The 14,177-nt window shown below is 40.8% G+C and overlaps 1 protein-coding gene across 1 annotated transcript in view; it reads right to left on the bottom strand.

Annotated features, from left to right (window-relative positions):
• The window catches only part of mctp1a (multiple C2 domains, transmembrane 1a), a 151,790-nt gene that overhangs the window by 81,796 nt on the left and 55,817 nt on the right, over positions 1 to 14,177 (bottom strand). The window contains exon 2 of the mRNA XM_078250478.1: positions 11,976 to 12,096. Coding sequence (XP_078106604.1) covers positions 11,976 to 12,096 — 121 coding nt within the window. The remainder of the gene's footprint in view (positions 1 to 11,975; positions 12,097 to 14,177) is intronic.

Genomic DNA, 14,177 nt, shown 5'->3' with positions numbered 1-14,177 from the left:
GTAATGTTACACGTTGTAGAGACTCAGTAGTCAGTCAGTAAAAACTCTACGTTACACACAGAGACCGCACTCATGTATTAGGAGCTGAAAAATAAATAAAAACTTTGTGTAATGTGTAATGTTGTAATTTATTGTTGTTGTTCTTTGTTAAAATGGATTTATAAAATTGGTATCGAAAAAAGTATCGTTCAGGAACCGGTATCGAAGTCACGGTATTGGTATCGGTATTGAAAACGACACCCAGCCTTATTGTTTAATGACCAGCGCCAGACAGTTTCTTAAAGGTATATTAAGCAATGTTAATCTAATACACTCTTTGTCAAATTCATTGGATATCTCCTCACGGTCACCTAGCTCTCCATTTTCAGTGTGCACCTAAAACAAATCTGGTGTCCCTACACAGCCCTGGCTGTGTAAATGCAAAACAAACAGAACAGTGCGCACGAGCCAAACAACACTATTCCAATACAATAAATAATAACTTAAAAAAGAAGTTGTATATGCGGGAACGTCGGTGAGGCATTTCAACGCTGCAGAAACCTCCGTGATTTCAAAGGAATGAAAACTGATGAGGACTCTCATCGTTGTGGACAAGTGAGTAATAACGTTAGCTTTGCTGTTTCACTGTTTGCAGTTCAACCTCGTCCGTTTGCAATTGTTTGTGATGGCTGCTCCCAACTGGTTGGCTTTTCAGTAGTAGCGACAGTTTTCTAATCCACAACCTAACGTGGGCTAACATCGACTCTGCCATATTTCGTTTAGTCAGCAGAGACACTAACAGAAGTGGTTGCTGTGGCAATGCGCATCCATGAATCTGCGGGGCGGAGATTCTGAAGGGTTGTTGTATCTGTTTGGCAGTTGAGTTCAAATATCAACAATCTTCCCGCAGCATCACTTACTGCACCTTTAAATACAGAGAATGCAGTGTCTCCAACCACTGTAAACGAGTGGTTTGTTTAAAGTGACCATATTATGCTCATTTTCAGGTTCATAATTGTAATTTGAGATTGTATCAGAATAGGTTTACATGGTTTAATTAAAAAAAACAAAAAAAACACCATATTTTTGTTGTACTGCACATTGCTGCAGATCCTCTTTTCACCCTGTGTCAGGTCTCTGTTTTACCTACAGAGTGAGACCTCTCAACTTCCGTAAGATCTTTGTTGTCAGTCGCACATGCGCAGTAGCTAGGTAAGGATTACATGAGCTAGCTAGTTGTTTCTGCAACTTCAGCCTGTACAAGGCAGGATTAGCCAGTAGACTTCTTCTAAATGAGGGCGCACTTCCAACTTTGCGTGGAATACCTGCAGAACAGGGACATGTAAGTAGTTCTATACAATTTATTTTGTAGATTAGGGTGAATTCGTGTATGTTGTAGCAGTGATTTGCCATTGAGAATGAGCTAGCATGCTAACGGTTAGCCCCCTAGGCCCCTCGGCTAGTTACGTAGAAAGCCGTGCAGATTTTGACCAGCTCACCCGGAGACTGAAAGCAGGACACATTCAGAAACCCGTATCTCACTCAAAACAGCATGGATGTGTTTTTTTCAAGTGTTTTTTTCATAATATGGGTACTTTAATACACTTAAAGGGTCGATATAACAACAGCAGTACATGTAAATCAATATGTAGTACTGTAGCATATAGTACGTACAGTAGTATATAGTATAATGTATTGGGTTTTTTGTTCATCAAAATTAATTTAAGGCCATTTAAGACTTCTGACCTTTAAATGAGCAATCGTTTAGGGGTTGCAAATAATACACAGTCAAGTCAACTAAACTGAGAACACCTCAGACACTTTTGAAGTCAGCTTTAACTGCAGTAATACTGCTAGTTCCAGCAGTTAAAGCTGTGTCATTATAGGGACGGGCTTAAAATACAGGATTTTTCATCAAAGTCTAATGCTTTCATATAAATGCCAGTGCTGCTCTGGGAGTAAGCAACGACCCAAGAGACTGCAAGTATGCCTCCAAATGCTCCAGACAAACCCCTGAGCAATAACTGAGGAGTGATTCAGTTCCAGATACAAGAAAGAAGTCATGACAGGAGTTGAACTTTGTGCCTGCATAAGTGTTCATTAATGGGTGAGGCATTTTTTGCACACAGATGCACTCACACATAAGTAGTCATTCCATTCAAGCACTACTACTCTTCCTCTCTGCGAAAACAAAGGACAACAAAGACTCCTGTCTGTCTGAGACAGTGGGAGGAAGAGCAGGCAGTTCTGAGATATGTATGCTGGGGAGAAGAGGCTTCTACTGCAGTGAAAAAGGCATAATATGAAGATAAGGTCATGTTCAAACTCGACACCACTTAACAGCTTTCCTGGTCAAGGCCTTTTTTAATAAGCTCATGAAAGGTGCTTGTTGCTGACTGCAGGGTGAAAGACGATAATGATGATACTCGGTTGTGATTAGCCACACAAATTACGTCCAGTCATACGGCTTCCCACTGATGTGTGGAACAATTAATTATTCTGCTTCCCCATTTTCATCATTTATCTGTAGATACTCATTACACATTCATGATCAATAGCTTTCAGTGTCAGCACAGGGAAGACAAACGGCCCTGAATTATTAACTGATCATATGAGCAGGTAATTACATATCTACAGGGGACAGTGTGATATCATCTTCTTAAAATAAGTATCATACTCCATGAAAAAAAAAAAAAAAAGATTAACTCACTGCTTTGGATATTAAAGTAAGCTGCTGCAGTAAAATATGCCATAAGTGGTATGCTTGTTCCTTTAAAATTACTCTAACAGTCAAAAAAAAAAGTTTGAATATTTCTCACAACACACATCTCAAAGGCTTTAAAATGCATGAGTGAAAAATAGCAGGGGGCAGCTCTATGCACACTCAATTAATCTGAGCATTAGAAAAAAACAAACACAATTTCTTATTGGTGAAATATCGCACATGATTTGAACTGGAGTAAAACACTGTGGGGCTGAGACTTACTGATAACATTTAGAGTAATTAAAGATTAAAATACAATGAATATGGATGACAAACTACATGCTGATCGCATTAGAAAGTCATCATAAATTGATAATGTCAGTATAAAATCGGTGCTACTTCAGTACTCAAAACAACCCAGTTGTACAGTTTTCAAATATGAGAAAAATTGAGTTGATTTTATAAAGGGGAAATCGACTGCTACAGAAAATAAGAAAATATACACTATGTGTCTGTCGGTTCAGTTTATGACAGATGACTTTTCACATCTATGACAGCTCCACTCAAATATATATATCATTCAGTTTAAACAGAGATTGGTGGCTGGTCAAACGACATCTACATTTATTTACACTGTACTTGCTTACTTTGCCAGTAACAAATATATTAAATAACAGGGTTTCCTGCAGCGGAATATACAGGAGGTAAGGCACCTTTCCTGAAAAAAATACCACGTCTGCAAAAATTTTACTTTTATGAAATATATCATTAACATAGGAAAACACATCCATAAGTCAGTTCGCAAAATTACAACATCCGATACACTTTCTTTATGTATGAACCCTTGGCTGTAAAAGCAGAAGTTCCAATACCGCACAGATCTTTTAACTACAAAACTCTCAACCTGGGAATGAAGAAAGACAGATTACTCCCCCAACCATCACTTAAATGAGGAAACTATATTCCACTAGAAGATAATAAAAGTGGCACCATATTTACGTCAGTATTAACCTTAAAATGAAATGGTCATTCTGAACTTTTCCTTCCTCTTGGCACTGCACCTACATAGAGTGCAGGAGGATGTATTCAGAATTGGCCAACACATTGCCTGTCAAACGTCTGCCATTAAGAACCACACCATGAAGGAGGCTCACTGATGCTTGTCATAAGATGTGAGAACTGGAGAGGAGAATGTAGTAAAGCTGCCCATAAAACCCTCAGTCATGCTCAAGCTGCAAACCCCCAACAGCCTCATGCTTAGATTGTGGGCGCTGTGTGTGACTGTGAATGTGAGTGTGTGAATGTGAGTGTGTGAGCTGCTGGCCTATGTGTAGTGTCAGGACTGATGGATGGTTGCGGCTCTGGGGTTTCCCATTACCCAGAATGCAATCTGCTCAAGAGGATGTATTGGCTGTAAAAGGCTGAGACAGATGGATTGAGAGCCTGCCTCATGACAATTACACACAATCACACACATGCATGCCTCTGCCTCTTGCTGCTTTATGCTGAGGAGTCCACCTACATTTACCCCAAATTATTTTCTCAAATGTGCAAATAAAATGCAAAGTGTAAGATACCGTAACAATAAGATGCCTTGCTTAATACAGCTGAGCCGAATAAGCAGAAACCACAATAAAGCAGAAAACTGCACAGCATGTGGAAGAATAGCATGGGAGGTGAGAAAGCAATGACAGGGACTTGAAATAAAACAAGAGACAACATGCCAACTGTGGTGCCAAGCTCTCCCTCTTTTACCCTTTGCACATCTCAAGAAAGTGTTGTTCGGCAGGCGAGATAATTTAGGCTCGCTGTAGACTCACTGGTCTTAGCCGTACTTTGAGAACTGTGAACACAGTGTAAACCTCCACACATAACATGACATAAGCCCCCCCCCACACACACACACACACACACACACACACACACACACACACACACATTCACACCTTCACGTACGGACCATGTGCAATAACTCTAGTACTTTTAGTATGTATATTTCTTCTATTTATGATTGTATTGTTTTACTATTTATTTCTTGTCTTTTTAGATTTTGATTGATTGATTGTTTACTGGGTGAACTGCTGCTAAGAATTTCGTTGTTCATTTTTGTGCAATGACAAAAAAATCTTCTGATAAATCTGAAATAAACACAAAATGTTCCAGCACACGCAACGTCATTAATTCATTAATTAGACTCAGAGGGATGAAATGACAGTAGTTTCTAGAAGGGATGTGTAAGGACTAGGAATCATGCTATTGCTGCACGTATTGCTAGTGCAACCAATGTTTATAGACAAATCACATTTAGAATTATTATTTAATACAATTATATGAATTGTAAAATTAAGTGCAGAAATATATTGTGGGCGCTAAAAGCATTTTGAAACATAAATAATAAAACAAAATAAAAATGATATGGTGACTTTGAAAAGCTAGAGAATCAATCAAACACTTTACTACAGCAGCTACTCCAAAGAGATAGATAGATGTGGTTAAAACACAACTGCACATCCAGTGTTCACAACACACAAAAAACACTGACACAAACGATCCAGACGCAAAGGGTCATGTTCAACGCTGACAAATCCATCATCACCAGTCTCTAGTGTCAAAGACTGATTTTGATATTTGCATACGATTATATAGCTCATTAAACGTCACAGCATAAGTATCCATAACTCTTAAGCTGTCAACAGAGTCAACTGAATCCAAAAAGGTTCTATGACAGAACTTCTGTCATAGAAGTCGAATACAGCAACATCAAAGTCTTATAGTAAATGGAATCCAAGTCAAAGCTATTAGATTCCTGGTAAACACAGTGAATTGTTGGGCTTTACCCCCTCCATCAAAGTGGTCAACAACTTTGTGATTTATCATCTCTGACTGCTGGTAAGTCATTTCTTGATTTTGGAGTAGCATCTGGGGAGGCCTTTAACACACATCAGCAGACTTTAGCAAAAGTCTCCACTATTAGGGCTGCACCATACCTCCCAAAACCAGTATCACAATGAATGCACATTTTACCTCGATAACGATAAATGAACGATAATTAATCACGTTGTTCTAAATCATCTTTTATGAAGCCAAAATGTTTCCAGACGACGGACACTGTGGGTTTTTTTTGGAGCAGAAGATTTTCGATGTCGACATTTTCAATTAACCGTCCAGCCCTATCCACTATGATCAGATTTTTTGTTTTTAAGAGCTATTAAATCTTCTCTGTGTTCATGTGCCTGTGGGAAAGCCCAACATCCAAGATGTTGAGGTTGGTTTGTAAACACCATTGAATTCACATTCTGTTTTCTCTAAAAGTGAACACTTCAGTCAAAAGACACACAATACAGAAATCCAGTTCAGTAATATGCATCCTCTACATCCTCACTCACACACAAACGGTTTTGGGATGAGAGGCTGTCCTGTCTTGGGCTATAGACAGTTGTATCTCAACCAAAGGGAACTAAGAGTAGAGACAGCAAGTGTGTTTTTATCTGAGGTCACCTTCCAAGCTGCAAAACGTCCCACTGGTAGCTCTAAGTCAGGGTTAGGGCCGTGGGGACACAACAGGGTCTTTCCCCTATAGGATAAGTGAAAGTAATAGTCAAAGCAAGGTTCTTTGAGAGGTACAATTTGCTGGGCTGGCTATCATCATGTGGCAATCACAGCTTTTAAGGTCTATTTTCCTGCAGTTGAAATTCAATACAATATCATCAGCGGCAGGTGTAAATGAGGCAGGATTAGACGAAAAACCACATCATTAGGTTAGACACTTCTTCTGTACAAGCTGTACCTTGCTCAAACAACTGTGAATTATATCTATCTACCTCATTCATCCATATCTAATGCTTTTTTGTTATCTTGTCATAATATTAAACCATGTCGAGTGTTGGCTGTCGAGTGTTGGCTGTCTCTCCTGGCAGCAAATTGTGAAATGGTTTGTGCAGGCTGAAGAGAGACTGATAACAATGCCAGAAAGTTATTGTGATTGGTACTGAAAAATCTTCCAAATAGCACGTTTGTTTTACACCAGACAAGTGAGTGAGTGATATCTCCTTATTCATATTAAGCAGTCTTCTGAGGATTACAGAGATCGTCCCTTAGAGGTCTGTGTAATGGGATGGCTCAGCTAGATCAGGGTTTTCTCTGCCATTGTACAGCTTAGGCGCACCGCCTAAGCATTTTTGGTAAAAACAAAGTGGAGAGCATTTGGAAGAGCCAACGCTTGTTGTCTTCTGCACATATGTTCCGCATGATGGTTCGCATACAGAGTGACACAAAAGTGTGTCTCTCTCACACACACACACACACACACACACACACACACACAATGCATGTTGCACACGCAGTGGCAGGGGCAACCCACACGTTAGCGAGTGCGGTGGAGAGAGAGAGGAAAAAAGAAAGAAGGTGGTGTGTTGGTTGGTGAGTATGAAGTTAACAGTAATGTTATAGCTGTGCAGTCTGTATACAGTTTATCTGTCAGTGAACAAAAGCTACAACTCCTCAAGACCCAAGCCAAGTTTCCATGTCTTGCTTGCTACCTGCTGGTTAAAGAAAGTGAAGTCGCTCCTACAAATTTTGCTTTAGTGATCTCGCAAATGGGGCGTATGAAGTAATTTGCACCTAAACACAAAAAAAACAAACAGGGAAAACCCATAACAACAAACCTCTGAGCATCACATGAAGACACACAAGAATAAACAGGTGCCTATATGGTCAATGGCAATCCTGAATATAGATGCATATACAACCTATACAGTAAACAGGGCACTAAAAAACGAAAAACATGTTTCATTGCCAAGAAAATAAGGGAAGCCAAAGAATATTGTTCATATAGCAGCAAGTGAATCTGCAAAGTGTGAAAAATGTCTCACAACTGTCATCTGTGTTCTCACTCAGTAAAAGCTAAGTAAAATACAGTCTGATACCATCACATTGTTTACACAGATATTTGTATAGTGATACATTGGTCTTCCAGTATGTCATGTCAGTGCCATCATGTCCACCCTCTGCCCTTAGCACTGAATACTTACTAACTCTTAGTTGACAGCACCTGCATGCTCAGCGCAAAAGCATGGAGGAGGCTTTTCTGTGGCCAGTAAAGTGAGGCTTATATTTTATAGTTCAATTAGTAGGAGTGATTTAAGTTTAAACCAATTTATAAGCTAAATATGTAATGGTGTTTGATTAAATCATATTTGTTAGTTGTTACTGCATCATCCTACCATAGGACAACATACGGTGCTCGCAGGTGAGAAATTGTATGTACATCAAAACTTGGTTTTGCTAGTGCTTTATGGTTATAAAAAGTGGCAATAAGGGGCTCAAAAACACTGAGAAGGGACAACACTGAGCCTTCGTAGACTGTTCAAAAACAGATCCAGGGTGCTTTTGGATCAACATGAAATGCTTGCTTCTGGATGGTGTTTTGCTGCCATTACTGATTCTCCACTCTGTCTTAAAATGCCCATTATTAGGGCGACAGCAGCGAAGGCCCTATTGAAACTGAAGGAATTATTAATATTACGGCAAATGAATTGCCTTTTTGAGGGGCTTAACATACTCAAAAACTCACCAAAAGTGGCGGTTGCATCAAGCCTGGTGAAAATGTACGTATTTTAAGGGTTTCGGGAATAGGCACACAAAAATGGCTCGCTAGCGCCCCCTACAAAGTTAAAAAAAATGGAGCCCCTGCAGTACGTTTAACGTACACTCACGAACTTGGTACACATATGTATCATGTCAAGAAGTACAAAAAAGCTCATTGGAGCCATACCCTAAACCCAACAGGAAGTCCGCCATCTTTAATTGAAAGTTGTTGGCCATTTCCACGTCGTACTTTAACGAACTCCTCCTAGAGATTTCATCCGATCAACTTCAAATTTGGTCTGGGCCATCTTAACGTTAAAGATGAAAATTTATTAAAATAAAAACTTTTCGTCATAGGGCATGGCCGTGGCGGGGCAGCCATTTTGTGCGTTTTGTCATTGAAACAGGAAGTGGGTGTAACTTGAGTGCACATTGTCCAATTGGCTCAAAACTTTTCAGGATTGATAAGAGTCCAACCCTGACGACATCTACAGTCCGATATTGGCTCAAAGTCATAGCGCCCTCTAGTGGCAACAGGAAGTAGGCCTAAAAGTCAAGGTGCTATACTTTAACAAACTCCTCCTAGAGATTTCATCCGATGGACCTCAAATTTGGTCTGTACCATCTCAACACCTTAAAGATGAAAATTTATTAAAAGAAAAACATTTCGTCAAACGATGTGGGCGTGGCAGCCATTTTGAGTGTTTAGCGATGAACGAGAAAGTGGATGTAACTACAGTGTACATTGTCATATCTGCTTGAAATTTCCCACAATCAACAAGAGTCCAGGCCTGAGGACATATACAGGCCAATATTGACTTTTGGTCATAGCGCCCCCCGCTGGCAACAGGAAATCAGCCTTATATGACAAACATCATCCGATTTACATGAAACTTACCCCCAATTTCCACTGGATGCGGAACAGCTGCGGAACGGCTCCGGAACGGCGGCGGAGTCATTAGGTTTCCTACCTATTCCTACACCTTGAAAACACAGCACAGAGTTGTTTCCCCTCTACTCCTCTGGATGGAAACAAACTGTTGTTGGTTTTGTGGTTCTATTCTATGTGAATTCGCAAGATCTTGTGGGTCCTCGTGACTACAGCTGTCAGTCATGGCCGCAGCCGCGCCGCAACAAATCCGGACCTAGTGGGTATTGACGGACGGCGGAGCACGCAGCCGTTCCGCAGCGGAGCCGGTCCGCAGACGTTCTGCATTCAGTGGAAATCCGGAGTTAGCACTTATGTAGGCAACGCCCCCTTTCATAACACTTGAACCAGTTAAGGTAGAGTCTTGTGTGAGGTGTCATTGAACTCAGCAGAGAGTTCCTTTTTCATTGGTGATGGTTTGGCCCGCCCCTCTGTGCTTAAGCGACATCCCCTTTCATAACTGGTGACCCGTTTATGGTAGAGTCTTATGTAAGGTATCAATGAACTCAGCAGAGACTTCCTTTTTTATTGGTAAAGGTTTGCCCCGACCCCTATGCTTTGTCCACACCCCCTGTCACAGCTAATGAACTGTATGACGTAGAGTCTTGTGTGAGGTATCATTGAACTCAGCAGAGAGTTACCTTTTCATTGGTGACGATTTGCCGTGTCTGAGTGCCGTGCAAATGCACGGTCGCAAGGAGTGGCGACCGCCAGTAACCCCGACGCGCTTAGAGGTGCGAGGGCCCGTCCATCGCTGCTTGCAGCTTTAATTTGTAATTACTTTTACAGGGGCCCATTCTTTCATTTTCTCAAACTGAAGAAAGCAACAGTGAGGGCTGTTCCATTTCAACTTTAGTTGATATATTGCATTTTTTCCCTCGCTCAGGCACAAAAAGGGTCCTTTTATGACTTGGAACTTCACCGAAGTGACATGACAAACGACAACGTGCTGATGTGGAACCTTACAGTATGCCCCTGGCCACAGAGACCCCCTCCTTGTTTTGTGTCAACCTTGTCTCTGGGTGCATACATCACTGTGATGCATGGATCAGAACAGAGGTGTCAGACTACCTGTGTGCTTCTGTTAGCTTCTTGTAAAGTCAAGTACAGTCAAGTCTCCCATAATGTTTGGTCATAAATCTCAGCTTTGACTGAAAAGCAGCCATTTGTTTGATGCCACCCTAGTTTAACAGATATTGTAATGAAGTATTGCGCATGCCTGTCTGCATGTTAAGGTGTTACTTTAATCTCAGTTACTTTTAGTTTCACTTCCATGTTCAATGGATATGAATATCTGTAATTCCGTGATGCAGACGTATTTCTGAAAAGACGTTTGCTCACAATGTTTTGCAGACAAAACTGGAAACCATCTGTATCATTTATAATTCATGTCAGGGATTTTAATGAATCAATAGGCACCAGAACTAAATTAAATACATGCACATTTAGAAGAAGCTGTCTCTGAACACTGTGTGACAAAACAACATGTGTTCTCACATTATTGCTCATATTAAATTCAATCCAGTAAATGTCTCGCTCTCCCTCTCTCTATAATGAGCTGTCTTGATGGGCTCAGGACAGAACAGGTGAGCTCTCACTGCTCATTATCCAGGCGGACAGGTAGTCAGCCAAAATGTACGGGAGGGAGCAGGGCAGCCTATTCCGATCTGTCGTCATGGTGACTGCTACAACCGCTAATGAGACCCCTGCATCCGTCACTATCCAAACCACTGTCTGTTAGAGTTTATAAAAAAATCTCTGGACTTGTTTATTTTTGCTAGCTGGCGTTCCCACTATGCAAGATATACTAACTGCCTGCTTAAAATCAGTATTAGGGCTGTGTTCTGAGTCAGACAGCTTCCACAGTGCCCTGCACTTAAAATCACAATCACTCCAGAGAAGAGGGAAAATACTGTTTAGCGGAGTGGTTCAATTGTTTATCGGTGTTTTAAGTCCCCAACGTCTCAGGCAGCGCTGCCTGGAAGGCACTAGGATTAGGCAATGGTTATGGTTATGGTTATGGTTAAGGTTAGGGTTAGGTGCCTTGAAGTCAACGGTCACAGCGCTGCCTTGAAGGAGACGTTGGGGGCTTAAAACACCATTGAGCGGTGTGAGACAATCTTTTATACTGGTGCAAAGAGTAGATCAATTCTATTTCTTCCCACAATGGGAGAAGTAAACTAAAAGCCTATCACACTGGGCTAGTGAGGAAATGACTCACACCAGGAGATCATACTAGTCAACCGTCTTGGCTTCACATGTGACAATGTTCTAGCTTACGCCAAAGCTGAATTCTTGTCATGCCTAGATGCACAGGAAATGTGCTGCATCATTCCTATTCATTTCATCTCACTTCACACATGGAAAATAGAGTGAGCTGTGAGGACGAGATGTGTGTGATTTAATAAAAACCCTACATGGGCAGAGAGAAAAGAAAGGGAGCAAAATGTGAGAAAAAATAAAATAGAGGTGAAAATAAAATAGTGCCAAAAGAAATATCACATTGACAAAAAAAAAGAAAAGAGGGGTATAGCAAAATGGGAGGGCACACCTATAGATAGCTGACAAACAGAGGATACAATAACAAAGATGTTGTTGATGGCAGCATCCTGGATACTGGACTGCCTCTGCCAGTGACAAGGCAGTTGAGAGAGGTAGACAGAGACCAGGATAGGGTAGCTTTGGTAGGCTAACTAGATGCTAAATAGATGCTTGATAAAGCTGTCCACCATGTCTCCCTACATAAACCGTAACGGTAAGAATAAACAGAGCTCCTACCTGTCCGATCTCGGATTGCCAGGCTGTTCCCTTTCTTTAGAACGATATCCAGCTGGTACATGGCTGGACTGGGAGGTTGAGGTGGGGGCTCTGCATTACTGGGCCCCACTATGTTGATGCTCTGCAGAGAGAGGAAGTTACATAGGTTATACAGGTTTACCAGGACAGTCCAACTTAGGAAAGAAGTTTGAGGAAAGAAGAGAAGACTTATTGAAAAAAGAAGAAATTAACACAAACTAGACTATTTTAAGGGCTTAGCACTAGTTGACCCGACAATGTTGAATTATGCTCAACCAGCAAGAACATATGAAACATTGGACTTGTATATTTAAATATTACATGGCTGCCATTTCAAAATGTTCAAAATCTTTATACATCTTTGAAGACTGACTGCTTAAAATGGTTATTTCGACATTAAAAGGCAGATTACTTTTGGTCTGAGTCAGAAGAACCAAAAATATTTACAGACAATGAATGTTAAACTTCAGCTAATGGCGTCTTGGGATTGTTTGATTGTTTTTGTCCAAAATGTAAGAAGGATTGTGCAGGAGCATCACTACGCTCTGAATAAATCACATTGAGTATATCAAAAAAGCTGGAAGGTAAGAGGAGACTGAAAAGTTAAACAGATACACAGTGGCGTAACGAGCCAACACCGGGCCTTTAAAGTGCCCATATTATGAAAAAAACACTTTTTCTGGGATTTGGGGTCTTCTTTTGTGTCTCTGGTGCTTCCACACGCATACAAACTTTGAAAAAAATCCATCCATGCTGTTTTGAGTGAGATACGGGTTTCTGAATGTGTCCTGCCTTCAGTCTCCGGGTGAGCTGTTCAAAATCGGCACGGCTTGTGATGTCACAAGCCGAAACGAGCTGGCTAACCACAACTGTTAGCTCGTAGCATTAGCGTTAGCATGCTAACGCTAGCATGCTACCTCATTCTCAATGGCAAAGCACTGCTACAACACACACAAGTTCCTCATAATCTACAAAAGAACTACTTACATGTGCGCCCTCATTCAGAAGTCTCCCAGCTAATCCTGCCTTGTAACTGACTGAAGTTGTAGAAACAGCCTTTCTTTTACTGTCTATGAAGCTAGCTAGCTGACATGATCTACATCTGCGCTACTGCGCATGTATGCGAGTGCAATCAAAGATAGTACAGAAGAAGAAGAAGAAAAGAGGTCTCACTCTGTAGCTAAAACAGAGACCAGGTGAAAAGAGGATCTGCAGCAGTGAGAGAGAGCTGTGCAGTACAACAAAAATATGGTGTTTTTTGAAAATTAAATCATGTAAACCTATTCTGGTACAACCTTAAAACACAATTATGAACCTGAAAATGAGCATAATATGGGCACTTTAAGAAGGATTATCAAGGCGGGCCCCCCTACTACAGCACGTGATGACGGCGCAATGTCCACGAGTAGGCTACCATGAATAGGACAGGATAGGATCATAGAGACACAGCATATAAGAGATAAGATGACTGACAAAATCAGGAGTAGCCTACGCTCACCACAACAACAAAAAAACACTGGTGAATGCGCACCATAACACATGAAAAAACACACAAGGGCAGTCCCTCCAGGATTTCGCTGCCTTTTGTTTTAGATTGTTGCGGCCCAAAATGCCTGATTTTGCGGAAGCTTTTGTAAAAAATTGCGATAAAAGTTGCGATGTCTTTTGTATGTTTGTTGCAATGAAGTTGTGGAAGACAGTGAAAATTTTTTTTTATAGTTCTTTAAAAAAAAAAAAGGAAACTTGTTTTGGGGAGAATAATAATTATTACTATTAATTAATTACTCTGGGCTGAGATTTCCTGAGGAACCTTACCAAAAAGGCTCAGGATGCTGCAAATGTTGGTATAATATGAAAATGGCTGGTGGATTTAAAACAAAAAGTAGGCTAATAATTCATTGAATTAATCAAATTTGAAAATATGTGTCAGTGGCTTGTTGATCTTAACATTTTTAGTTAATTTCCTAACCTGGCCTGGGACACACATTCATACGGTTTGATAAAGTACTTATTGGATTTTAACTTATCATTGCACTTACAATAACGAGAGTAGCTGTCCTCAATTTAGGTCATCGTGTCGTCTCATCTCCGGTTTTTCCTGCATCCACCATGTGTCATTGTGTGTGTGTGTGTGTGTGTGTGTGTGTGTGTGTGTGTGTGTGTGTGTCAGTCGCGGGGGGAACT

This window comes from Sander vitreus, chromosome 5, assembly GCF_031162955.1.
Source record: "Sander vitreus isolate 19-12246 chromosome 5, sanVit1, whole genome shotgun sequence".
Lineage (NCBI taxonomy): Eukaryota > Metazoa > Chordata > Actinopteri > Perciformes > Percidae > Sander > Sander vitreus.
This window is presented reverse-complemented; position numbering and strand designations above follow the sequence as displayed.